This window comes from Ptiloglossa arizonensis, chromosome 8, assembly GCF_051014685.1.
Source record: "Ptiloglossa arizonensis isolate GNS036 chromosome 8, iyPtiAriz1_principal, whole genome shotgun sequence".
Lineage (NCBI taxonomy): Eukaryota > Metazoa > Arthropoda > Insecta > Hymenoptera > Colletidae > Ptiloglossa > Ptiloglossa arizonensis.
This window is the reverse complement of record NC_135055.1, coordinates 9,447,945-9,475,184: the sequence shown is the minus strand read 5'-3', so window position 1 is coordinate 9,475,184 and position 27,240 is coordinate 9,447,945. Positions and strand designations below refer to the sequence as shown.

The following is a 27,240-nucleotide window of genomic DNA, read 5'->3' as shown; positions in this document are numbered from 1 at the left end:
GCGGAACAGTTTACTGGAATAAATTCAGTAACGCTCAAACTTTTCTAGCTTCACAGAAAGATAATACGATTATTCCGTGACACGCAGCCATTCTTCAGATCGGCTAAATGGTCGACACAAAATGCTAATAGCATTTGGAGGCGCTGCTGTAGTAAGCGTTTTGAATTATTCGCTGACCTCATTTTTACTGTTCTACTTTTTTCTCCCCTGCATCATGGTAGAATCCAGTACACGTTCAATCATTGCTCCATATAGAATTGTAATCTTCCAACGCGTTTAATATTACATGTGGAATGTATATGAAAAGGAATCTTGATTTTACTTATTAGGTTTGCACCGCGTCTACGTTTCCCAAAATTGAGGAGTTTTATCAACAAGGAGAGTTATTGGTAACAGGTAGCTGTGATTAGTTTCATCTACTATTGTGTTTAAATATTCTATTATCCAATTTTTTAATCAATAAAGAGTTGTATTCCTTGACATAGCGTTTGCAAAGGTGGTGCATCAGTTTCTTGTAAACTGATATCTCAAACGACTGCGTTAACTTATCGAATTAAAACTACTGAAACAACATTTAAAAACGATATTATAGTAACTGTAATTGTAACAATTGTAAATTTATTGATCTAATCAAGCATTCAAAGTTTCCCATTACCATTGCCTTTTTATTATTATTTATACGTAATATATAACTAGAATAGTTTTGTAATAAATGTTCGAAAGCTCCGCCTGTATTGTTTCTCGTTTAAACGCAAAGAGTAACGCAAAAATTAACGAAATATCGATAAAGGACTAAAATACATACATATGTACATAAACACGTGTAGGCCTTGGAATAAAATCGTTCGTGAATAAAATTAAAAGTCGCACAATCAATCGTGTCGTCATACTTTTTGTCCGTTAACACGATGATAATTAATTTTCATTTCATTGTTTCATTGCACTGCATATTTTTCACATTTTAAATCGAATATAAGACAAAACTAAACTTGTAACATCTTAACATCTAACATCGATAATCTTAACGTACTGTTACAAAAATCGTATTCGAATAATTGAAATACAAATTTGTATTTGATCGAAAAGTATTCTTAAGTATACGAATCGGAATGTCCAATGATCGTATAAGAAAAACTAAACAAAGAATTGTTACAAATAAAACATCAAGTTTACGTTTTTATGTAAATTCCTCTTTCCATTGACTTTACTTCGAATATTCTATAATTGGTGAGAGAAAAACTTAAGATGAAAACGATGATAGAAAAATTTGTCTCGCCTCGGCGAATTGCAAACCCTTGCGAATTGAAATAGCTCACTCAAGTGTATCCAATACTTCTTACCGCGCTATCAAGTCCCGTGTTTCTCGTGCACCGAATGCAATTCTCGAAACCAGTTCGAATATGCATTGGACTTACGTAGATCCAATTCCCCAGAAACGAGGGGGAAACTTGAATCTTTTGTTTTGTCTCGCTATCGCCAAACTTCTGTAACAAGTGCCCTCCCTTGAGAAACTTCTGATAAAATCTTCAGAAGCTGAAGCTACGGTTATCCTTTCGGTGGTACCCATGTAGTCGACACTGTCGTTTCTTATCAACATAGTGTTATTCACTACGAGGACAAATTTTATCCGATAAAGCCAGACTCCGTATAAAGTCCATCCGGAAGAACGTTCTGGGACTATACGCGATGCATATTAAAAATTGCACACGGTGCACTCTTTTTGAAACAGTATCAGAGAGAGAGAGCTATTTCAGTCCCGATACGAATAATTTGATCGATCAGCCTGCAATAATTTACTCGTCTTGCGCCAACTTAATCACGTGTGACTATCCAAAGCCTTCACGGTCCATGAATAAGTGATTCTCTACCGATAGTTCCTGTGAGATAACAACAGAGTCAATATACATAACACATTAAGCGATACCTATTACCTGAATTTGCTGCAAATTAGCACCGAGTACAGATCGTAATGTCTCGTGTATGAACTGTGACGTCGCTTCAGCTTTCGAACAATGAACGAACATTGTCGAATTAAAAGAGATTTTGCACAAAATTTTTGTACTTCATTTTTCTTAATCTTTTTTCCCAAAGCGAAAGAAGTTTATTCGCGTTGAAAAGTTCAAAGATCGATGAAGAAGAAAAACAAAAAGTTACGCTTAAAAAGAATGCATTGATCAACGCATGATTGGGTTTCTTGATAGAAAGAAAACTATTATAAACACGAATAGAAGAATTGTAATTTATTAAACGGAAAAAGTCGAATAACTCGACGGAAAATGTGTTTCTTTTTATAATAAAAGAGTAAATTAAACGCTAGGAAAAGAACGTGTCTTCGTCAGACTGATTTATTCAAAGGTTCGCAGAATCATTTCGTTGAAAAGAAATTAAGAGATAACTATCGTCGTCCACGAACCGATTTTACCTAACATCGAATCGAGCTTTATTTAGATTCAATTGTATCAATAGACGTATTCGTGTTACGAAAGAAGTAACAAATTTTTCTTTAAAAGTTGAACCATGTGTTTCCATAAAGAAATTTGTTCAAAATTCATCTCGATCGCGATACTTTCCTCTCCTGTGAGTCGAGGAGTAAAACTATGCATATTGAAACAAAAGTGCTGTTACCAATCTAACTTCGAACGATCGATGATCGACGATTCCGAAGAAATTGTTTTACATACCGAGACGTCTACTCGTCGAAAAATAGGTGTTCGAATCTATAAACGAGTAAGTTTCGTTGAAAACGTCAGAGTGGTTCGATTCTGTATTGTTTGGAAAGATGCAAATCGGCATCCCGTTTCTTTACCCAGGCCGCTATTTCTCAAATCCTCGCCACCGCGCCTCGCCGTCTCGGTTCAGTCGTTAAACGCGCATAAACCTTTGCGGAAGATCGCAGTAATCGATAGTTGACTCGATAGCAGGTCGAACGACGATATTTCCTTGCCACCGAGGCGAAGGTATCGCATAATCTCACATTTTCCATCTTCCGGCCGCATAGACGGCATACTCCCGGTTCGTAATAGAAGCAATCTACCTCGAAACGATCGGATGCGTGCTTGCATACGACGAATTAGGAAGAGTGCATTGTACGAGCGACACAGACGAACCCGTAGTCCCGCGAACCCTGACTCCATAGGGACAACGCAAGAATAACGAGCCTGGACGAACATCCAAGAACACGGGACCACTGAGCAAAGGAACTAGCGAAGTTTCGCGAATCGAACAGAGAGAGAGAGAGAGAGTATCGATCGTTGCCGAGTATATTTCCTGCTGAAAAAGAAACACGTATTTCCATGCCAGCAGAGAAATTTCTCTGGGAAGAACGCTGGGAAACGAACGTAACTCGATGAAAATTATTCTCTACGCTTCTGTTACCGAGAAACTCCGTGAAATGGAATGGAAGATCTTTAATATTTTCACCGATGTGCTCAACAATTGTTTTCATTAGCTGATTGTCTTCAGCTACGTATGTTGCTAGCACTGGGTCGGTGAATGCGATACAGAGGAACCTCCAAAAAATATTTCGTACTGCTCGAGCAAAGTTCGTTTGAACTTTGCTCGTTTTGATCATTGAACAAATTTTATGTTTGTAGATTTATTTTAATAGACGACGATAGCGAATAATATTTTTATACGATAAAAAGGAACGTGTTCCGAACGTAGAAGACTAGAGGTACATAGTTTTTATTTTTCGAACTATAGAATCTTATTTAACAATCATCGTACGCTGTCGTTGTTTATTACGAATGATGCGATTATAGTTTACTTTTCGTGTAAAAAGTAAAGAAATATTGTTTGAAAAAATTGAACGTTGACTTGGATTATAAACGCCACATATTTTCAATGCTAATTCCACATCTATCGTAGTTAATAAAGAGAAATTATTTACATATATCGGGCAGAGAACATAACTCGATCGACTTAATTATTTCCGATATTACTGGACCGATTCAAACTATTGGATATTAGTATATGAATAATTTTAGTGCGATTAAAATTATAGATAATTGAATAGAATTTAATTTTGTTTAATAGTTTCATTTTTGATACTTCGGTGCAGAGGATTCTACAAACTGGCTACAGTACATTTTTCGTAAGTCGATTTTTTTCGAAGTTTTCAATGTAAATTTTGTTCCTTTTCTTAAATGGAATGGACATTTTGTTACGATGGACTTCAATACGATAATAAAGTATAAGTATATAAGTATTAAAGTAAGTACGTTTATTTTAAAACTAACAGTTCCGAGCAGAAGCTCTGCAAATTGAAGTCTCTTCGAATGCTGTTTTCGCGTGTTCTTCGTTCGAGAACAACTGTTTCGTAAGTCCCGTAATGAATTGGCATCGAACAATAACAACACAAACTACAAATTCGATAACGAAAACCGTTTATCGACTGTTCTTACTGTGTTGCCCGGTACAATATAACACGGCTGAGATCCGTGTTTTCCGAGAACGACCAAAAACTGAAGTACATAAGCTTCGAAGTTACATATGTGGGCTTTTAAAGGAGTTTGCAAGAAAGGGATAAGAGTCGGTGGAAGGTTGTTTTGTGTCAAGTACAATGAATCGTTGGGCGATACGACGAAAAAGTAACGATCTGCGGTATCAAATTCTACAATTGTGCAAAGTTCCCGGACAAATTTTCTCAGAATGCATTCGTAATAATTTTACTCGCAGGGGACAAAATTGCAGCAGTTCCCGGACACATTGCAAAATAAATATCCATGCAAACTCGCTGAAAACGGCGTTATATTTCCAGTAACGTTTACTTCTTCGCATCGTTTGGAGAGGATCGTATATCATCCTGTCATCGAAGGAAAAAAAAAAAAAAAAGAGAGAAAAGTGTACAACCGCGAAAAAGAAGCGAGAGACTGATACACGAATCGCGCGGTTCCTGTCCCCAGGAGAAAGATACATTGACGAAGAATCGATAAACGTCTATTTCGCTCTTATTCGCATGGCTGACAATTAAATCCTCGTATCGTCACAGTAGGAATTTTTCAACGGTCAGAAACAAATGTTCGATATTAATGTACCTTAAACGCTTCGAGAAAACGAAATCGCGCCAACCTACTGGATAACAAATGCGAAATAAGTTACTTACTCGACGAATAATTAGTGCTTGGTGCAACGCAGTCCAATTCACTTTATTCTTCACCTGTTTCCTTACTATTAGGCTGTTCGGAAGGTCGTTTCGGTTTTTTTTTGTTTTTTTTTTTTTGGTGAAAATGAAACACGATTTTTTTAGAGTGTACAAACATTTTATTAAAGTATATATTCTCCATTTTGTGTTTTTATTGTTAGTTGGCAAAATTACCTAGTCGATCTTACTCAAAAATGAAGAAACGAAACTTTAAAAATTGCAAAATAGCGTTCTTTGTGTTCCTCGAATGTTGCTCACGACTTTGGCTCAACATCGTATTTTTAGAAACTATTTAGTCAGAATTAATAATCATGTGTTTCGGGTCGTGCTGATAATAATATACGGCAGGCATTTAAAATTTTTCAGCCAAATGCTTCAAGTTTATATTTTTAAATATTATCCACAACTGTGTCGATAAATTTAATATTAACAACTCCACTGACTGGTCCCCAAGCATTGAGAATCCTCCTCTATGCTTTAAAGTTGGGACAGTATATTTTTTATTAAATTCTGTATTTGCTTTTCACCATACTAAAGTTCTACCGTCCGAATTGATTAAATTTGTTTGCTCTTCATCTGAAAATATCACAATATTCCAGAAATTTTTATCACAACGTACATATTTTTTTGCAAATTCTAACCGTTTTAATCTGTTTACTTTATAAATGTAGGATTTCTTATGCGTTACTCTACAGTTATATATCCTATCTAATTATAAATTCTGCAAACCGTTTCTGTTGAAACCGTTTTCTCTATTCTTGACGAAACATCTATTCATAATTCCAGAACACTAATTCTAGGATTTACCATAATTTGACTAATTAAATATTCCTCGTCCATCACGGTCGTAATTCTTTTCCTTCCTCGTTCTACTCTATTACACATCGTAACGTTCCATAGATAATTATTTACAACTTTCCACACAGTACAATGAGGCCTATTAATTATTTTCCCAATTTCCCTTAAAGATTTTCTCCTATAGTTCAACTTTATAACTACTTCTCAAGTGAAAATATCAGTTACAGCTCTTTTAGAAGCCATTGCGTGTACTTTTACTAATAAACAATAAAGAAACGTAAGAATGAAACGAGACATAAAAGAAATAAAAGGAGACATCGATGAAAGAATTTGAAATGTCTATATTGTAAAATAAATAGAAACAGGATCATTTTTATACAATTCTCTTCTTGTATACTCAATTTTATGACGAAAAAATCTGTATTTTTTTATCATATTTAATAATAAAATAAGCTAAATATATCGTTTGTGGTTTCTTTAATAGTTAATTCTTCGTTACAACTTTATTTTGTACTGTTACAAAATTATTTTTCTCATGTTCATCGAACAAATGAAATTTTTATATCGTATGCTTAACTTTATGAGTAACTGTAAGTATTTCAGCCTGTAACAGCCAAAGATCCAATACTGTATAGTTAATTTGATACCGTTTAACCTATTGAGAGATCGGTGGACTTCTCGATTACTATTCGTGTAATGTATCATCGAGACATTTTTGGATCGAATAAACCTTTTGAACGATTTAATTAAATACATTATTATTTGTCGAGTAGAAGACACCTAACCCAATCTGTACCCTTCAAGTTCAGTTTTCATAACCCATTTAAAATCCTTACGATCATCAATTCGAATTAAGAACGAACACGACTTTCGGAACATTTGTGTCGTTCAATAATGAACGATCAACTACACAAACATTTCCTTTAAACGAATAAACGAGAAATAGTATTTCGCGCAATATTGCTTTAACCGCATAAAAATCGATTCCGTGACGATCAGTGTCCACATCCGGAACGTCTATCGGAATCATTCCTCTATTTCGCACATTCAAAGTTTGCCTATCACAGTGCCATTTTATCGGTAACAATTATTCCGGACAAAGGCCCGAAAGAGCACAGAAACGCGGTGTGACCACTGATAAGAAAGAAAAAAAAAAAGAAAGAAAGAAAAATGAAAGCGAAGAGGTAGAAACATGAACAAAATGACAGAACGCGACACTCTATGTGTAAACCGCAGAACAAGATTCGCGTGTGTCGCGTGATGAGAAACTGATGGGCTTATGTGTATGGTTGTATCCGTGCAAGTTGCGCACATGCGTAGATCAGAAACGGCGCGAGCACACACGGGATTCACCACCGACGCGTAGCCACATCAGATTGGGAAGCTGTTGCACCGGTCCAGAAGATGAAACCCTCGGTGAAACTCACTTCCAAACTAACTATTTGTTCGTATTGCCTACCGTCACTAGCTCATACGTGAAACTTGAACACGCGTCTGTGAAGCTAGGGGAGATATAGTCGAGCTGCATACGACTCCAGAGAAAACTGTCAATGACAAGATGTTAGAGTAATAGGAATTTCTACGGTATTATGCGATTTATTGGGAACATGCCTAGCAATGTACCTATATGTAGAGATTGATTGACCGATATCAAGAAAAGTGATTCGAATACGTAATTAACTTTTACTTTTCGGTCATGGTACTATCCTCGGTGGTTCGTCGTCGATTGAAACCTTATGTACATTGAAAGAATAGTTAAATGTTAAACGTTCGAGAAAAGTCGTTCTTGGAACGTTTACGTATTATATCAGCTAGACATTTTTTCAGATTTTCATTTGTTTCCCGTCTAGGTAATTTTTCACAAAAAGACTAAAAACCAGGATCGAAGACTATCCTTACCAATGGAAGTAATGACGAAAATATTGATTAAATTCGAATTACAAGATGAATCTCTTTATTTAAATTTAACACTTATTGTTGGAGCTACATCGTGACGCAATGACCAAACACTTTATCGCTGTTTCTGATTTTCAATTGTTTCGAATTTTAGATATTTGACTCGTTTTTATACTTTACTCGTTTGTACGAGCGGATGGTGTGAGGATAGTCGGACCCTGTAGTGGACAGTTACGAGGATTTGGGCCCAGGGTAGCGTAGTTGGTGAGCCAATTACCGAGGATTGCTGTTGGGAAAGAGGTAGCGAGACGTTAAAAGGGCATGGAATCGCCAGAAGTGCAGAAACTTCATAGTGATAAAGTAAATTCTAAAGTTTTAATCCCATGCGCAATTAAGCGACCGAAATGTCAATACCTTTGGTAACTGATACTGAATAATACCAGCCGACCGTATCATAAACTCAAGTTTGGACAATTTTAATATTACTATTCTTTCTTTACTCGCATGATTTATACAATAACATTGTCACTTTAAGGATTTGTTGTTGATGACAAACCAAATTTTATATTATTATTATTCAATTCTGATTAACTGTTACGTACGTACTATTAACAAAGGAAATATTTCAGATGATAAAATTACAGACTGTAGAAGAACGATAGAGTAAATTATATTTATTTTAATAAAATCATTTAATTTTAGTTTGTACCAAAGAGTATCACGAACAATTGACTCGTTAAGAAGATATCAGTCTTCAAAGATGAAAAGACATTAAATGAAGAAACACTGTACAAGAATGTATTAAAAAAGTGAATAACATCAATTACCTGATGAAAAATGGTAGGAAATAATATTTCAAATATATCCCGTTCACGCACCATCGAGAAGCGGAACAGTTTTTAGTTAGAATCCGTCTTCATGGATCAATAATACCTTTCTTGAAAGCCAGCTATGAGTAGTAAATGGGTCGATCTTCCGACCCTTCAAAGTACCTTCCCCTGTAAGTTGTTGGAGCTTTATAATACATCACTGGCTTAAAGTTTCGTGGCCCTTTAACACGAAATATACGTGTAACTATTAAAGGCGAAGAAATCCCCATTTCTCTACTCTGGTTCAGTTCCCGGAAACACCGCTAAAACGTTCGTTTCATTCGTCTCTCGTTCTGGAAAATGATTTATTACGTTAAGTGATAAATTTATTTGATACTTTTATCGTATGTAAGAAAGGATTATACAAATATACTGAATTTGCTCCGAGATATTCGTGTATATAAACTCAATGGAAATATTTTTCCTTGGATATTTTGGATGCCCCACAAAATAATCGACGAATATGACCAGAATACTGGGCAAGTAATTCTAAACCAAAGTATTATATATTAAACGCTACAAGTCTCTTTTATTGTAAATAAGATATTGCACGTTTTTTATAATAAAACAATTGTCCTTCAATTGTATGTTGAATCTGAAGATGTTGTTCAAATTGGAGGCCTTCCAAGTTGTACACATAATCCTATTTGTTGTTACAATGCACGCTATGAAACGTGAATTGTACACGAGTACAATATCGGCTAATCCTGGATTTCAAAATATACGAGGCATGGTGTACAGTAAACAGAAATAGACTAAATTGTCGAACATAGAAGTATATCAAGTATCATAAACAGGCTCCACCTTCGGCAATAGTTGACACACACCACCTTACTTAAGTAGTCTAAAACTACTTGCTAAGCAAATATCACGTAAAACGTGATTCATACTTTTGCACCATACCACACAGAGAGTTTTGTCTCTCTGTAAGGCAGATAAAGCAGAGAATATGTGTGCGCATGATTGCACCAAGAATTAAGAAATAATGGTGTATCCAAACGATATGATGGAAGTAACTTGTCAGACTACAGTCCACATCATCGAACTTAACATTAAAGTTAAAAACACTTTTTATAATTTCGATAATTCGTATAATTTTTGTATTAATTCAAAATAATCTAAAATTCTATTCAATTCTGTCGAATACTATATGAGACACCCTGCGTGTCGCGATTTACTTCTTAATTTCTGCGAAATACACTTATGTGATATTTTTGACCCGGAGAAATGTAGGATATCGGTTTGAATTTTTTTACTCGAACGAATTAAAATATTTCCAGGCTCGTCTCGTCGTTCAACACACGGTTCATTATTAATGGCCATCGTTTTCACGGTTGAACTCGTTTCGCTAAACTTAGTTGACTGAAATTCAAGGTAAAGTTAATCTGAACAGTGGCCAGGTAAATTATTTAATCCGAGACTCTTAGACAGATTGATCTGTCTGAAGCTTTTTTTAGACCAGTATGATCAGACGGCGCAGATAGCGCGTTCCTAAAATGAAACTCGATAAAATATTCATTGGATCTCGACAAAAAAAACAATCGGTTCTATTTCCAATTGAAAAAAATTTTATTTTAATCGAACGAGTTCCTAATTAATTCTCCTGCCTGTAATATACATTTTCAGTTACTAAAATTTGAATTACCTGTATTTATATAATTCTTAAATTTGGTACCTTTTGGTCGTTTAATATTGTCAGACCCACAGTGACTTTGCAACATTACAATAAATAATATTTCGACGACATACCCTTGTAGAACAGTATCTCGTTTCATCTTAACGGGTTAATTGATTAAAACGAAACATGCATTTACTTTGGGTGTCTCTAAATTGAAGCGTAGGGGAATTCAACAAAGCTTGCACTACTTTTCTCGAATTAAGTTACCATTATCTGAGAAATAAAGTTTCTTTAATAATATTGTTAAGATCAGCGTCATAGACTCGCATCTCTTCTGCAATTTCGTTAATTATGGTAAGAAAATTTTCAACCTCATAATTATTCAAATTAATTTCCTATAATTACCACAGCGTGCAACATGTTCACATTACGTCTATGTGCACCTTCTGCGGTAAATTTACGCAAGATACATATTAATTCAGAAAATTGTCCAAAACATTCTCAGTGACCTTATTATTTCTACCTTTCGTCTACCAACTTATTTTCATCCCGAGCTCTTCGAGGATGTTTCAATTACAAAAATTAGAATCTTTGGTATAGCAATGAAACAACTTTTAGAGACAAAGTTATGTAAATTTGATACATTACTCGTGTTAAATATTAAACTGAACGTGTACTTTTGCATTCGAACATTGGACTTTAAGATTACAATTGCATGTTTGATGTTTGTTAATACCTGATGCTAGAACTATTCGCTTGATTGAACATCTAAGGCTAAAACTTTGAAGCTTTAACAGGTATTGTAAGCTGATTGTATTCGGTCCAGAACGAAACAATCCACATAACGAAACTGAGTATCCAGACGACGAGTATCCTTGCCTGTTCGCCTTTCCATCGCATACCAACGACATCACTATTGACGATGAAATTACAGTGATCGCTGTTCGTAACGAGAGTCGGGGTCACAGTCCGTGGTAAGACACAATGGCGAATCGCTGTGTTCGCTCGACTGCTCGGAGAAATAGCTTGGAAGATTGTGATCCCAAGCAGATACACCGAGTATTTCTCTGTATGTTAGAAGTATTACGAAGATAAATTATGTGACCAAAGGTAACGGGAAAAGTTTACACAAACATATTTCAACCATGTTTTCGTGTTTCATTCTTTTCGACCTCGTTCCATTATTTGGTTCAGAGGCCAGCAACGATTCGGTATTAAGGTACGTGGGAATGAAAAAGTTTTCCAAGAGGGTGTGTGTAATTGATTGTGAATAATATGCTTCAGCGATAAGTTTTGGAGTCAACAAATGGTACGTGGAAAATAAAAATACATCCCACCGATACAAATCAACTTACGTGGAAAACTTTGGAAAGAATGAATCGCGTGAGTGAAGGATTCCCTGTATTCGAATATTTTGTGAACTAATCAAGTATCTAAATATTCGTAATATTTAAATAGAGTACTGTTTTATTATTTGAATGATAAGCCTCGAATAACAATATTCGAATACTACATATTCGAATACTGATATTTGAGTGCTCAAATATTCGAATAAATATATTCCAATATTCAAATACTTCAATAGTAATACGATGTTCCAATACTTACATATTCGAACAGTCCCAAATCAATGACTGCACCTAATACGTACATATTTTATGCATTACACGCGCACGTATGGGAGGGTGGGTGTCAATGAGGATTCTTAAGGATGACCATTATGCAGTGCAGAAGGGCAGTCTGTTGCAGTGCATTTTTTAGAGAGAGTCAGTTCTGTTTGAGAAAGTCTTGAGAGTGTTCGGAGGATGTACAAAGTATGTTAGAGAGTTGAGAGTAAAGGGTAACGAGTATGAGCTAGAAAGCTGAAGAGTTAGAAATTGTAAGTGAATCAACAGCATCAAAATTACATTTCAGTGTATTGTAGTTAGTTAATCTTTAAACAAATTTGTTACTATTAGCTAAACGAGTTGTTTAATAATTAAATCTGTTCATCCATCTGAGATCTCTATACGTATAATACCTATAGAAATTCTTTCTGATCGTTTAATTGGACCTTATCTACGAGATCGATAGAAGCATTTTATTGTAATATTTTATAAAATTACAAGAATTATTGCATTAGATCCTCTAATGTATTAAATGCTACGTATGATTCGATAGACACTCCTTCCATCAATCGAATAGCAAATAATTATTAGAAGTAACTGTTTAACGTTCAAGTAACCAATAGGTTTTCGAATCTGAACTTATTCGATTATTAGCTACGTGAAAAATATGAATAATAAGATATACTCGTGTAATTAATAAACAATAAATCAATGTATCAGGACAAAGAATCGAAATAAGATTATTCGTTAAAAATGTATTCGTAATGAATACACTTTTTCTATTTTTATTTAATACTAGCGCACTAATCTACAATGTACTTTCTTTGCAACATTCTTTCATCGATATATTGAGAAGCTCATCAAGACTTTTTTCAATATATATAGAAATCCATGGTAAGTAGTATTCCAGTTAAACCACGTAGCCATCTTTTTTTAGAGTAAGTAGAATTAAAAAAATGTGCAAAAGTTTGTAACTCGAGATCTAGCTCGCTTTGGAAATACATTTCTATGAACTCTTTGGTGTCTTTGAACCATCCATCACACATCCATTTGCACAATACTTACAATGTGTTAAGAAACATTAATTATAAATCTTGAGGTATTCTTCCACTGACAGAAACTAGCACAAAGAGAGAGAGGGAAAGATAGTAACTGGAGAAAAAAGTCTGGCCAACTAAAAGAACTACTTTCGTATTCAGGAAATGGGTATCCATTTGAATGAACGAGAATCTGGATTGAAACTGCAAATAAGTAAAACATAATCGATAATTTGTAAAAAAATATTACGTTAATGCTAGGCTTATAGCACAGTGAATAATGTAACAGTTGTTTATTAAAAGGCACAGTTTATTATTGAAGGTACATCAGTTCGTGATGTTTAAAAAAGTGTTATATAGAGGTTTGTATTATTAGAAACGAGATAATAATTTCTTAACTGCAACAATTGAAATATTTACTTTAATGTAAGCAATTCCATCAAATCAGTGTTTAAATACGTAATCGGAATATTTGTCCTATTATAAAAAATTCTATCAAATTAGAAACTGTAAAATGTTGTGGAACAAAGAGTTCCTTTATCTGCACTGTGTCTATTTTACAAATGATTCGCTGTAACTTAAATCAATATAACCGATTTATTGTCTCCTCTCGTTATTGTTAAACTATTCCTATTAAAAGCGATTTTTATTCGTAGAGAAACAAGAAAAATTACAACCTTCTCATACAGTAACTCCTTTCTCTTCTCAAAAAAGGTGAATCGTTGCAATAAAATCTCGTTAAATAAACGCTCATAGTTCAAATTCTAATTTAATTTGCCCTTCCCAATTATTAAGGAACAAGGAGTAATACTACATGTACGTATTAGGAAAATCGATCATCGAAACTTCGAACAGAATCAACGATAATATAATACTACTACTGTGCAACAAGTGCATCAACCCTAATATCTCTTTGTAAAGTTCGATTACAAAATCAGGGAGGCAGACTATAGAAAACAGAGGGTTGAGACGATTAGAATATATCTATGCAAATAAAAAACATGACACAAAATGTTGCAAATGGATCGTAGTAGGAACGGTGAAAAAGTAAAAGACTTTAAATATAAAATGTACGCACAAATAAAAATAAGTGGAACAAGACTAGGATTACAAGAGAAAGAAAAACAAGTAGGAAGAAATTTAGTCGGAGCTCTTCCTTGTAGCACTGTAACACATGTTTCCCAAAGATCTAACCGATGCATTTACCATGTACCTGCTTCCTATTTTTTCATGATTAGACGCCCAAGTTCAAAGATCACCCTGGAGAAATCTTCCATCGTTGACAATTTCATACAACGCTTGGTTCGCTAAAACCATGAATGTTTCAACGCTTGAGCTTCGGTGAAGTTTGAATTTTCTGAACCTCGAAAATAAATGGTTTAATATGGAGTAAACAACGATAAACTTATCGCGATAATTTAGCTATATTATGTTTAAAAAAATGTATATATTCGTTCATTTTATTTCAATGTGCATTACATGCTGGAACTTACGTATACACAGGGTGATCCCTTTAACTGAAAACGGTGGAATATCTCACAAGGGATTAAAGTTATCAAAAGAATATCCCAACAAAAGTTGTTTGGTATAGAGATAGGGAGAGAGGACCATTAGGTAGTATAAATCATTTTCTTGTAGGTATACTGTTAGAGGAAATATCAAAATCGAGTTAATTTTGTTAAATAATACTTTGTGTTTTCTTATTCGTTATATAACAGCGTTTGTTAAAATGGATACAATTGCAGGCAACATGATATTATTCCATGCAGTAAAACTTTGTATGTTTTAAATTATTTTCAAAACAAATACAATTAGGTAACCTATAATAAGTAAAATCAAAATTATTATTCGAAAGATGACTCAAAACGCACAAGTGAAAGTATTAATAGAAATAGGTCGTTCATGGCCGATAAGTAATCGGCATTTATTTATAATATAAGCATATTCCTCAACAATATCTTTCTTCCGTATACATTACAAATTCATCTGATTTGAAACTAATGAAATTCAGGTTCAACAGGAATTTCGAATAATTCCAAGAGTCAAGCACAGCAGAAATCACCAAGTGTTAAAAACATCTAATAAATTCCTTTTTTACACAAATTTTAAATCGTAGTATAGTTTTAACTAGTCTCGAATTTAGGCAAACTTAAACGCCATGCAAAGCTTCGATTTAATTTCAATTGGTTCCCTATCAGAGTACATTATAATCAACATTACGTATTGCAACGATTTGAGACAGCATTGTTTTTAAACAAGACCAAATTAGCCGAGAAACAAACATCCTTTTACCGATATTTTTATTTCCGAGTATAGGATTTTTCGGCACGAACGTTCAACGTATTCAGTTATTTTTCTATGCGCAAAAAAAGCACAAATGGCTGGGAAAAAGCTCATGGTGTTTCGTGTGCAATAGAAAAACAAGCTGGTTCGCACCGGTTCCAATAAAGATTGCAGCGTGTGCGCGTAGTTGATATTTTTATGCGTACCAAAGACTACGCTTCGGTTAAATGAATGGCGTTGGAGAGGTTTTGAAACAATGAATTGTGAATGAAGATGAACCGACTTAAAATACAATTTTAACTGTATTTTGTATATTGTACGAAATCTTATTATGATCACGGTGGTATCAACTCGTCTCAAGATCTCTTGAGCGATCCTGATAGAAGAAAGTTATATTCTTGTACAAAGTTGTATAAGGATCTGATCTTGCTCAAACGATACGCCGTAACGAAGACTCGCTCAGGGTGGAATTGTGGTTTGGTTTTTATAAATTGAACTATCGTTGACTTCACCCTGCTCTTTCCCGAAGACGTTACTTTTGTCACGAAGGAAAAACCAAATGAAATCGATAGCCCCGGAAAACTCGACGCGATGAGTGTCCAGCGCCAATTTGGAGACTCATAAATTAAGATATGGTCCCGATCCAGGCTGCATCTGGATATTGTTGCACTTGAACGCGTACTCAAAAATTATTGGGTTGTTTGGAAAGTCATTTCGTTTTTTGTTTTTTGTGAAAATGAAACACGATTTTTTTAGAGTGTATAAACATTTTATTAAATTATATATTATTCATTTTGGAAAACAAAATGACTTCCTGAACAAAATTACAAGGTGCGACAACTTTTCACTCATCTAGTCGTTCCACCAATAATATTTATTGAAAATGACATCCAACAATTAGATAATGAAAATATTATTGATGAATTCCCTGCTTCAAAAAGCAGGAAAATATCATTATAAAAATAATTACTCTTTATATATTTTTGTTCTAGTTTTCTTATTGAATAAATACAAAATTGTAATCAAAATCCATACCTTGTACTCATTTCTTTAAATGTCAGGTGGATCTCTCAAACTTCGTTTGTGTCACTGTATACAATATATCTGTTCCATTAATTTTTTACATTGCGAATAATGCATTTGAAAAATTAAGGGAACCTGAAAAGTTTCTCATAACTTTTAAATTCTTTCTTCGATTTTTAATTTCAACATTAGATTTGGTTATATGTGGAAACAATATAACCTAGTATTTCTTAACTTAACAGTTAAGAAATTTCTGTTGTAATTGAAATAAATTATTGTCAATCCAACAAAAGAAAAAATACAAATATTGTTGAACCGTTTCTTTCAATAGATTTCGCTTCCTCTTTGTCATTGTTATCAACAAGAAGAAAACTAAAATAAGAAAACTAGTAATAAAACGTATAAAATCACGGGGCAGGACAAAACTTTTATCAGTAACTAGCGAAACTCGATAATTCGAAGGCATTTCACGTCTCTTGCCCACGAAAGTCGCAAAAACAAAAATGGAAAAAGAATTCGAAGTTGCGACTGCAAGGTGTCGCCAATAATTTTCCATTGGTTCCGAAGAAGAAAGGAAACTCGTTTCAAAGTTCTTCGAAAAATTCTCATTTTATCAGTGGTGTTGTACTAAATACGCAAAATGGAAAAACTCCATTTGAACCAAACGATTAATTGTATGTCGAATATTTAAAAAACCTCAGCAATAAAATTACCGACAGAACGAAAGAAACGCCGAATATCACGATAAAGACAAACGAATGAACCATAAAAATACTTTTCATCTTATACAATTTTGGTTGTTTGTAATTTTTATAAAATTATATATTATTTAAACCACCCTTAACAAAGGACTTAGAAGGGATAGTTCCATACACATTGCTGTATATGCTATACTATGTATACATATATATTTTTGATTAAATCTTGGTTCATCATAAAGCTAGGTCTCTTATTCTTCAGAATATGTAACTAAAATATAAACATACAACATATAAAGTAATATACAGGATGTCCCATTTAAATCGACAAAATAAAATATCTCATTGATAACAAATTAAAAAAAAAATGCCCTAGATTTTTCAAACAACATTACTAGTTTCTTAATACGTGGACATTTTTAATGTCATTTTGAAGTCAATTTATTTTTTTATCACAAACATGTGATAAAATATATTTTTTATTTCGAAATTTCTATTCTACGTAAAAATATGCATATCTTGTGTCTGAAATATTTGATTGTAGAACGCTATTTTTAAAGATATTTAAAGCAACATTTACAAAATGATTATACGCTAGGATCTAAAAAATTTCCATGTTTCTTTCCATGTAACATTTCACAATTTCCGATAGCTAGTAATTTGATCGAAAAGCTACAGATCAAAATGAAAATAATGTAGAAGACAGTTATTACTTTATTGTGAGTTAAATATGGAATACTAATAGCTATAGGAGAAATTGAAACGATTTTTATTTATGGTTAATAAAATGGAAATATCGACGAGGTCGTTAATTTGTATGCTTTACGATGTTCTAGATGAAATTGTCCACCACGTCGTTCATTTTATCGTGTCGTTAAACAGTTCTCCCAAGATAGTAGTGCAGACAAGACACATTCGATCAAAATAGCTGCAAATGTAAATAACGAAGTTTCTTGGTTAGCAGTTACTTACAATCTAGGAGTATTCGTTCAATTTCTCGTTGTTCCAAAATATTTCGAACAAGTGTTTAGCAAATTTTAAAATGTCATAAGTTTCACCCATACGAAGTCTCCTACACCATGAACTTCAATAATTTTCAAAGTTGAGTTTCCTAATCGGTCAGGTCACATGATCCAACATCCCCAGATTATTTCTTACATAATTACCTTAAAGAAAAGAAATCTCGCGGCCCTCTTACCGCTCCAGAAAATATGAAAGAGCGAATTACAACTATCTGTCCAAGTATCAGAAGAGAAAACTTTATTATCTTGGCATAAATTATTTATTAAACGCATTAATAAATGTTCCGAAGCTAAAGGTCATCATTTTAAACATTTATTATGACGTTCTTGTACCAAAAATTACATTATATTTTGTATGCTTTATTTTTCGTCTACAATGTTTATGCTATGAATAACCTTCGTTTTCGTATATTACTACCAAGCCATGCTTCGATTAGAAAATAACCAAAACTAACAGAAAATAGAAATTTATTTAAATTCTTCATTCTACAATGATGAAAATGCAACAGCTGTATAAAAATAAACAAATTCCTGGTAAGACTGTCGTCAGTACTGATACATTTATCAATATTAGTCTAGTTAGTTTAATGAATATAAACCGCAATGTAACGGTTAATCAGATACAACGAATGCGCAAAATCTGTTTCTTGACTACATTATAATTGGTAATGAGGAACGGAAATTCAACAACGAAATTGTAAGAATACTCGAGAAAGACAGTTAACGGATCAATTTAAGGTACTAAAACGAACGACAAAAGAAGATATTCGAGAAGAATCTCTATTCAGCAAATTATATATTATATGATCCAATTTGTACTACTAGAACTCAATCAAACTATAAATCTGGAAGTTTATTATCGTCGACTTGATGTACTAAATACAACGTCCCTTCATAATGATATTCGAAACTTATTTATACATCGTAATAGATTAAATAGAAACAAATTGATTTTCTGAATAAAAATTCCTAAAATATACACAAACGTGGAACGACTAGACACTCACAAAAACAATCATTTTCTACTTAAAACGACCAGAATGGATTAACCAAACAACCGGATCGGAGTAACACGCGGCTTTCAACTTTAACGATACAAGAAGCATGTTTCTTTCTATTCCGTTCAAGTTAAAAAACATTATTAACTTAGCTAAACGCAGTTAAACGCATCGTACATAAATGGTACGGATTACCGACAAAAAGATCCAAATCTTCTTGGATATTACACAATCCCTTGACCGTTTAAGTTCCAAACGTATCGTCCGAAAGAGAAGAAAACAGTGGATGAACCCTGTCCACGATGGTTAGAAGCACTCGTCGCGAAATGGAAAACGGTCAGCTGGTGGAAGCTTGTTTTTCTGGAGCTTCACGCAGCGTTTGGCACAGTTTTCACTCTTGACGTGCATGATCGCCCCCGTCGGAAGAGGCACGCGCGCGACAAACGGGACAGAGAGAGAGAGAAGGGTGAAAGACGAGAGGGTGAGCATGTGATTTCGTACGTGTGCGTCGTATACGTATCTCGTATACGTGTGTCGTGTACGTGTGTCGTATACGTGTGTCGTACACGTGTATTGTATACGTGTGTCTCTGTGCACGGTCGGCAGCGACACGATGGTGTGCGAGGCCGACTCTCATACAGTGTCCTCCGCTTTTCAACCGGTTAGGCGCGCGCGTTCGATACTCCGCTTTTGTACACTCCCGCATACAGCCATGGGCATCGACACGCGTGCACGCATACGCACGCAGAGGCCAGGTCAGCGCGCGTAGCCCGTGCGCTCGCGTGCTGCCCGTATCTACACGCTCTACAAAATCAACTCCAGGGCCAGCAAAAAGCGAGGGTACGCGCCAAGAGCTGCCATTCGAATGGTCATCGACGTTCACGTGGCGCTACGAACGTTGGTTTACATTGATTGCACCTAAACGGTCCTGCTATAAGAAATGTACGGGACCAACGCAAAAGACGTAAACGACGTTATCGCTTGTTACGTCCGAACGTCGATCAAATCCCTACGAAGATCGCGATTCGTACGACAGGTACATGCGAAATTCTTTTTATAAATATTTCTAAATGGCCACGTCGTAAAGCTTGCCAGCAGAGAGTAGCATGAAACAGTAAGTCTCTACAAATGTGTGTGTGTACATATTTATATATATATATAAATATATAGATATTGTGGACAGCAATAACGTCGATATTTTTGTAAATGTTGCTAAAAGTTTTGTTAAAAGTATGTCACGAACACGGTACTATTATTTTCGATGAAAGTTATAGCCGCTTTATAAATCCATCTAACGAGAATTCTGACCAATTTATGTTAAACTTTACTTCAATTGTTCACTTTTTACTTTTGTTTGCCGGCATATGGGGAACTCATCCTGTCGCAACATTTTAAAAAATGTACCGTTTTTATTAGGACAATTATTATGACGTTAAGTCATCTTGGGAATAAACATAGTTATAATAACCAATGAAAACAGAATTAAAATTATGAACATTTAAAAAACAAAATGATGAAAGCAGAAACGATAACATAGAAACAGGAAAGGATTAGAAAATAGAATAACAGCAACGATAGATGTACGGTATGGACAATTGGAATTCAAGATATGTAAAAAGGAATAATAATTACACACACACACACACATATCTATATATATATATAGATACACATATGTGATATAATTCGAATACATAATTATAATTAATTGAGGGAAAATGAAAACAAAATTCCTTTGCAAAGTTAAACATTATATTTATTGTCTTTATTAAATAATATTCCAATGAAACACAAACAAAAAGATGATGAAAAATAATACGTGAAAATATAGAGATGAGAAGTACGTGTGAGTGCAATGATAAATACGATGCATTTTTAATCTATAGTGTTATTCATTTACACAGTTTCTCTGTTATTAGAGAAGAAAAATAGTAATATTATTTAAAATGACCACCTCTACAGTGATACGGGTTTGCAAACGACGCGACTAATTGGCTATTACAGCACGCACGGACTTCATGGTTATTTTAGAAGCTACTTTTGTCAGAGTGTTATTCGAGCTACCCAAATTTTTCTAAGGAATCTTACAAGTCATAATCTCCAGCTCTGGCCACTGTTTATAATCAAGCGGATTCAACTCCAGGAGCCAGTTTTCTGCTGAGATGAACTTGAAGTCATTGTTCCGTAACCACTTTTAAGTTGTTTTTGCTTTGTACGCTGGGACGAAGTCTTGTTGGAAAATCCAACTTTATCTTCGAAAGAGAGTTATATTCAGGGGTTTTACTACTCTTTTTAGCACATCTCTCTTCTAGACTTTGACTGCGATTTTAACGTCTCACAGAAATGAAAGTTCTACCTTGATGAGAAACTCACCACAAAAATAATCATCGGCTTCGTGGTATGCTAAACGTGAATTCACTTATAAAGGATTATAAATTGTTGTCAGAATTGAAGAATATAGTTTGTAAACAATTTTATTTTGAAGAACATCTTGACAAAAGTACTATAGCATCTGAAAAAAACTATGGACTGCGCAAGGTAAAACAATACTACTATTTCTCTTTTATTGTTAATTGTGCAAATAAGTTTTCGGTTAGTTGAACATTATTTCAAGTAATTGAAATTAGATTTAAATTCCATTTATTCCATATTCTAAAAAATTCACTTAATGGAAAATCATTCAAGAAATATGGATAATATAAAAAATGGTGTATTCAAAGTTTTCGACATCTAAGACGAAAACTTTCACGCTAACGTAATATATAAATGACCCAAAACATAGCGAAAAATTATGTAAAATATATGCACTGCTAATGAGATATTATTTGCGTAAACTTAAAAAAATTAAGTTAAGACATATACTAAATTTTATTTTCTTTGCTCCAATACTAAATCATTATTTTATTTCCTTTTCAATGTATGCAATCTTGATCGATAAAGACGTATTACTATTATTATTATTATTACTAGAAATGGGACGATGAGTTCTGCTAAGAAAATTAAATGAACTTGTCGATCAACTCAGCGATTGCATTCAAAGGAAAATCTATCGAACGAAGCCGTCAAGATCTTCATTAGCAATAATTAAGACACTATTAAACTGTCTCTTCAGAAGTATGAAAGTAATATTGAATATTGTATCAGTAATATTGAAATTAGTTGCATCATTTTGAGCAAAATTATTACTTAACGTAACACGTTAGCAAATTCAATTCCACGCACCTAATTTTTGCAAAGAATTCACACCTTTGTCAGATTAATGGCAAACAGGCAGTTAACAAATGAACAACTTATGAACCTGATCCCATGTACTTGCCACTTTCCAATAGATGACATTACAAAGATTTCAAATTTAGAGAAATAACATGGCAAAAAAAATTTGAATCAATCGTTACAATTGTATAAAAATCGGCAAAACAATTTGCTTTTCTGTATAAGAGACAAATTTGTCCATAAAAATACTAGAAAAATAGCAATGGGATAACCTAGCGGTATAGTGAGTATAGCTATCCCACAGTGATCTTGAGTAAGCAATTGACTTTGTTCCCACTCTAAGAGCAATATTTCAGAGTTGTAATATTACATGGACTACAGACAACCAGAAACTACCTATATCGTTGTCTCAATGGTATTGTTTGTGTTCTATTGATATTATAAAAAATTTTGACAAATATCGTGTGATTGGAACAACGAATATTACGCGAATACCTTTGCGATAACGTAACAGAATAGATAGGGAATTAATACGTATAGGTATCAACGAACGTACCATTAGGGCAGCCTCCCACCATTGTCAATGAATCGTGAATTTTAGCAATTTTCAAATTACGAGTCAGCCTTTACGTGCCTGGACCATTTCCATCGTTGCGTTGAACGTGGTGCGTATTGTTGCCTTTTCATTCTACGTTTCAGGTCAACGCGCTATTTAATTGCGCGTCGATAGAACTGTTTCGAAAGTCGCGTTTCATTACAGCTGGATATTTTTAGGCATCCGCTCAAAACAACGGTATTTCACGGAAAAGGGCAAAGTGAAAAATTTATGATTTTTATGGGAACGAAAGGAGTGGCGAACAAACCCTCGACTTAATCCGTGCTTAATATAGGTACGTAATGTGTACTCGATTCTTTGTCTCCATGGCACTGATTGGATTCGTGTACGTAGTGAAATTGCCCTGGATCCAATTAACGGTTGTCTTGTTGGAAGAAATTAATTGAAGTGGATGAAGTGCACACCATGAAAATGGAAACCGTTATATTTTCTTTGGAAGAATTACATTTAGGTATGCGAAGCACAGATTCAAAAAGAAAGTAGTCATTTCTCGTGGAACTTGGGCAATTAACGTACCGAGAGATAAAAATTCTTACGCATTTCGGTGCATCCATTTTTCTGCTACAAAGATGTCCTTTAATAATTTTAGTCTTTGATACGGTCTAATAGGTATTTTTATATGGAGGAAATTTAATAAATTTGAAAGAAAAACTGCTTGCTATACCTATTATTTTAAATTCAATCGTTTTGTTCAATCGATTTAGTGTTTTGTATTCACCAGTACAAACTTGTTACACTCGCCTCTGTAATCGATATCATTTTGTTACCGAAACCCGTCCTACATCAAATGCATCTAAACACGAACTTTGCTAAAATAAAATATTTCATATAAATTGTACAGTATTGTAGTCCGAAAACAAGTTTGAAAAATATTACGCTTTTGTTGCACGTATTTTTCTAAACATTTTGTTATACCCAGTGATCGTCTGTTGATTAAGCATTGCTCAAAATCGGTATGCTCGGTATTTTGTACAACTCGTGATTCGTATGCAATCTACGTAGGTGTTATTTTATATATAGAGTTTTATCCGATGTGTAGAATATATCTGAAATCACGTTAGGAAATTTAATAACCCAGCCGTATCTCGAAATTAACAATCTCTTAATAAACGTTGATCCGCTAACCTTATTTATAAAACAATTTCGTTCGGTTTCGACGTTTATTGTATTATAAAACATTTTGATACTTTCGATTGCAATCACTATATAAACGTGTTCGTAACAATGCATCGGTATTACAACCAAAGTTGGTGATATTTCTAAAACAAAAAACACGCAGTCGTGTTTACGAAGACTTTTGGCAATTTCAAGGCGTTGAATAGTTTTAAAAATTTCCTGACAACGTTTCAGACGCACCCTATACACGCAAGAGAAAGAAAATCTTTTCCCGTAATTGTTCCTTCGATTTCGTCTGAACGGAGAGGTCAGAATTCATTCGTGAAACGCCAAAAATAATTGACCGATTTCAGTGACAATTATACCTTTGAAAATATATAAGATCCGTTTTCATGTTTGTCGTACAAACTACCGCAGTAATCAATTACAAAGAAACCAAATTTTAATACACGACTATTATTTTATATTTTCATCCACTAATAAATGAATACAATTGTTTCTTACAACACATTGTCTTGTCACTTCGCAAAGTGCCTCTGTTAGTAGACTTTGGCATATTTACTGTAAAAATTGAATAAAAAATTAGAAAGAACATTGCGAATTTTCATTTTTCGTATACAGAGATAATTGTATAGAAAAATAAGTCAATAGTCAAAATCGAAATACTTGTTTTCGTTAATTCGTTTCTACGATGATACACAGATAAACGAAAGAAATTACCTACTTAACGAATATCTTCCTACGCGTGTAGTTATCATCGAAATCGGTCGATTTTTGTCGCGTTACTAATGATACGTGCCTCACTGTGCAACGAGTCTTTAAAAACCACGTAGGTGTCCTTTTTTACGCCCACGTTGCTACGATTGTAGGTGGAAGATAAACAAAGACTATCCGCGACGACGAAGACTCAATGAATCGAATATTTCACGAATCGAAGTAATAGGTTGCTGAATAAGTTTTGTCGTTCGATAAGAATATTAGGTTCGTTGTTTTATTTTTTCTAAAAATGATACTAACGTTTGGTGAACATGTGCAAAGTTTCGTGTACATCTGTCGACTCGTTCGTGTATTTACAGTTGTTCAAAGTTGAAGTGTCGTAGTATTATTTTTACTAGAAACGAGAAAACTTATCGAACAACCCGGTATAGTAAGAGGACGATGACAACATCGAGTTGGGCATCGCGTGAATTAAAATCTACCGTAATCGAAAGCTAATTGTTCCCCGAAGAATCGTCGCACACCTCGTATCTTGCTCGCGTTCATTTTTGTTGGCAAACGCTCGCTGACGAAGTTTTTCGAGGAGATTACCGCGGGAAAGAAAACTCGGTCGAGCGTTCGCTCGTCGACGAAATTTAACAAAAATATCCTCGGCCTAGTCTGTAAATATTTACGCAGCGTTGATTTCGCACCGGGTGTGTACGTTCGAGTTTACAAACTGAAATCAGCGTACTAACGAGACGCCGTACGCGTCGCGTAGAAAACGTCGCCGATGACGTCAGAGGCAACACGTTACGTACCAAAGCAACACCTTCCTCTAACTTGTTTCGCAATCCTCCCGAGAACTCGATGGAAAACCAACGAATCGGTTCGCGACCGATCGCTCGTTTTCGCAAAACTGTCAAAATGTTCGTCAACTTGCGAAAATCGACTTCTCGAACTGGTAGAAGTTAATTATCACCGATGATCGTAACTCGATAACACGCTCGCGTGTATAACTTTTGCACGGTTGAAGCCACAGTTTGAAACGCTCTCGCGAGCATCGGTCGTGAATCACGGATTTTCCTAATATTAAAATCGACCGGTAAAATACGTACGTCTCTTGGTAACCAACGTCGAAGTAACGACTGGTATATATTTTTGAAATTTCGTTTCGCCCCGCGAAAACTAGAGCCCGCGCTATATATCAGACTCCATTTCGATCCCTGTGTTATCTCGCGAAAATTGGCCGACACCGGTTCAAGAGAATCGCTTCGATCGTACGTTAAAAATTCTTTTGACGGATGAAGAATCGTCGGTCCCCGTTCGGTTTTGTCGCGGTTTAACGTGTCAAAGTTGACCTCGGTGTCGAACGAAACTGCTCTTGTACGCAAATCCCAGCGGTGCGACTTGTACAGAGATCCGTCCTGTGCGTTTCAAGCGTGTCGAGCTCGTGGGATGGAAAAATAGACAGACGCGAATGCAAAGACAGACAGAAAGAGAGAGACAGAGACATAAACAGGAAGAAGACAAATAAACCGACAGAGAATAGAGAACCGATTGCCCGTAAAAGGTAACCGATCCGATCGTACGCGTCGCGAGAAAAGCGATCGTCTCTGGGACGAGAGCCTGGCACGAGTTCCGGCAGATGAGAATCTGCTAACGCGAGATTATTTTCAAAAGTGATAGATCGACCGTTGCTACTCACCGGATGCAGCCAGGGCTATAACCGCTATCAGAGTCCAACGTCTCATGTTTGCACGATTGAGGAATCGGAGCGACTCGCTCCTTCCTCGATCACCACCACCTCCGCCACCACCGGCTTCTTCTCCGCCTCCTCCACCTCCTCACCGTTCGGTTGTCCTCGCACGTGGCTGCAGACGCGTCGAACAGAAGCGGTACCACTTGTATCGCAGGCACTGAGAATTCCCAAGGAGACGAGAGATTCACCGATCGAGCTCCAAGTTTCTCAGGGACCACCTGATCGTACGTGCCTCGAACACGCCAATGACATCGTTTTCGCTCTACCAGGGGCACGTGTCAGCCTCCACGGACCTGCAGCGTGTCCCTGCGCGTACACCTCGCACGCACTAAGCTTCAACGACGTTCTGCCTCGTTGCGGCATCATCTTCGAGCATCGAGGACATCTCTTCTCTTCTCTCTTGCCTTGCTCGTTGTTATTCTTTACACGGATACTGGCCAGTCAACGATACGTTCGCAGATTACGTTTCGCCCGTTCGCGATCCGATCGCGATCGACACCGCGATACCCTCGCGAGTGCTACGCGTAGAATCCGACACAGCTCGGAGACGCGTATTCGCGAAACGGTTGATTCGCGCGACTCCCGATCACCTTTTCCGCGATGACCGATGATCCCTGCCGAACCTCGAACCGCGTCCGACCGTCATCAACGTGACGCTACCCCGTTAAACATTCTCGCGATCTACGTCAGATCGATGCTTATCACGGTTGTTCCGCCGTTTTTTCCAATGTTCCCGACTGTCCCGTATCCTGTCACAGGGTTGTCAGATGCGCCCTCGCCGGCGACCAACGCTGGACTGATTTTCATTTGGCTGCAGCGCCGCGCGGTATCGCCGCCTCGGCTCT

At 35.5% G+C, this 27,240-nt stretch overlaps 1 protein-coding gene across 2 annotated transcripts in view; it reads right to left on the bottom strand.

Annotated features, from left to right (window-relative positions):
* Positions 1-26,845, bottom strand: part of Nachra7 (nicotinic acetylcholine receptor alpha7 subunit) — a 306,590-nt gene extending 279,745 nt beyond the window's left edge. For both annotated transcript variants that reach the window (XM_076319086.1, XM_076319087.1), the window contains exon 1: positions 26,342-26,845. In XM_076319086.1, coding sequence (XP_076175201.1) covers positions 26,342-26,387 — 46 coding nt within the window. In that variant the 5' untranslated portion in view covers positions 26,388-26,845. The remainder of the gene's footprint in view (positions 1-26,341) is intronic.
* Positions 26,846-27,240: the final 395 nt, after the last annotated feature.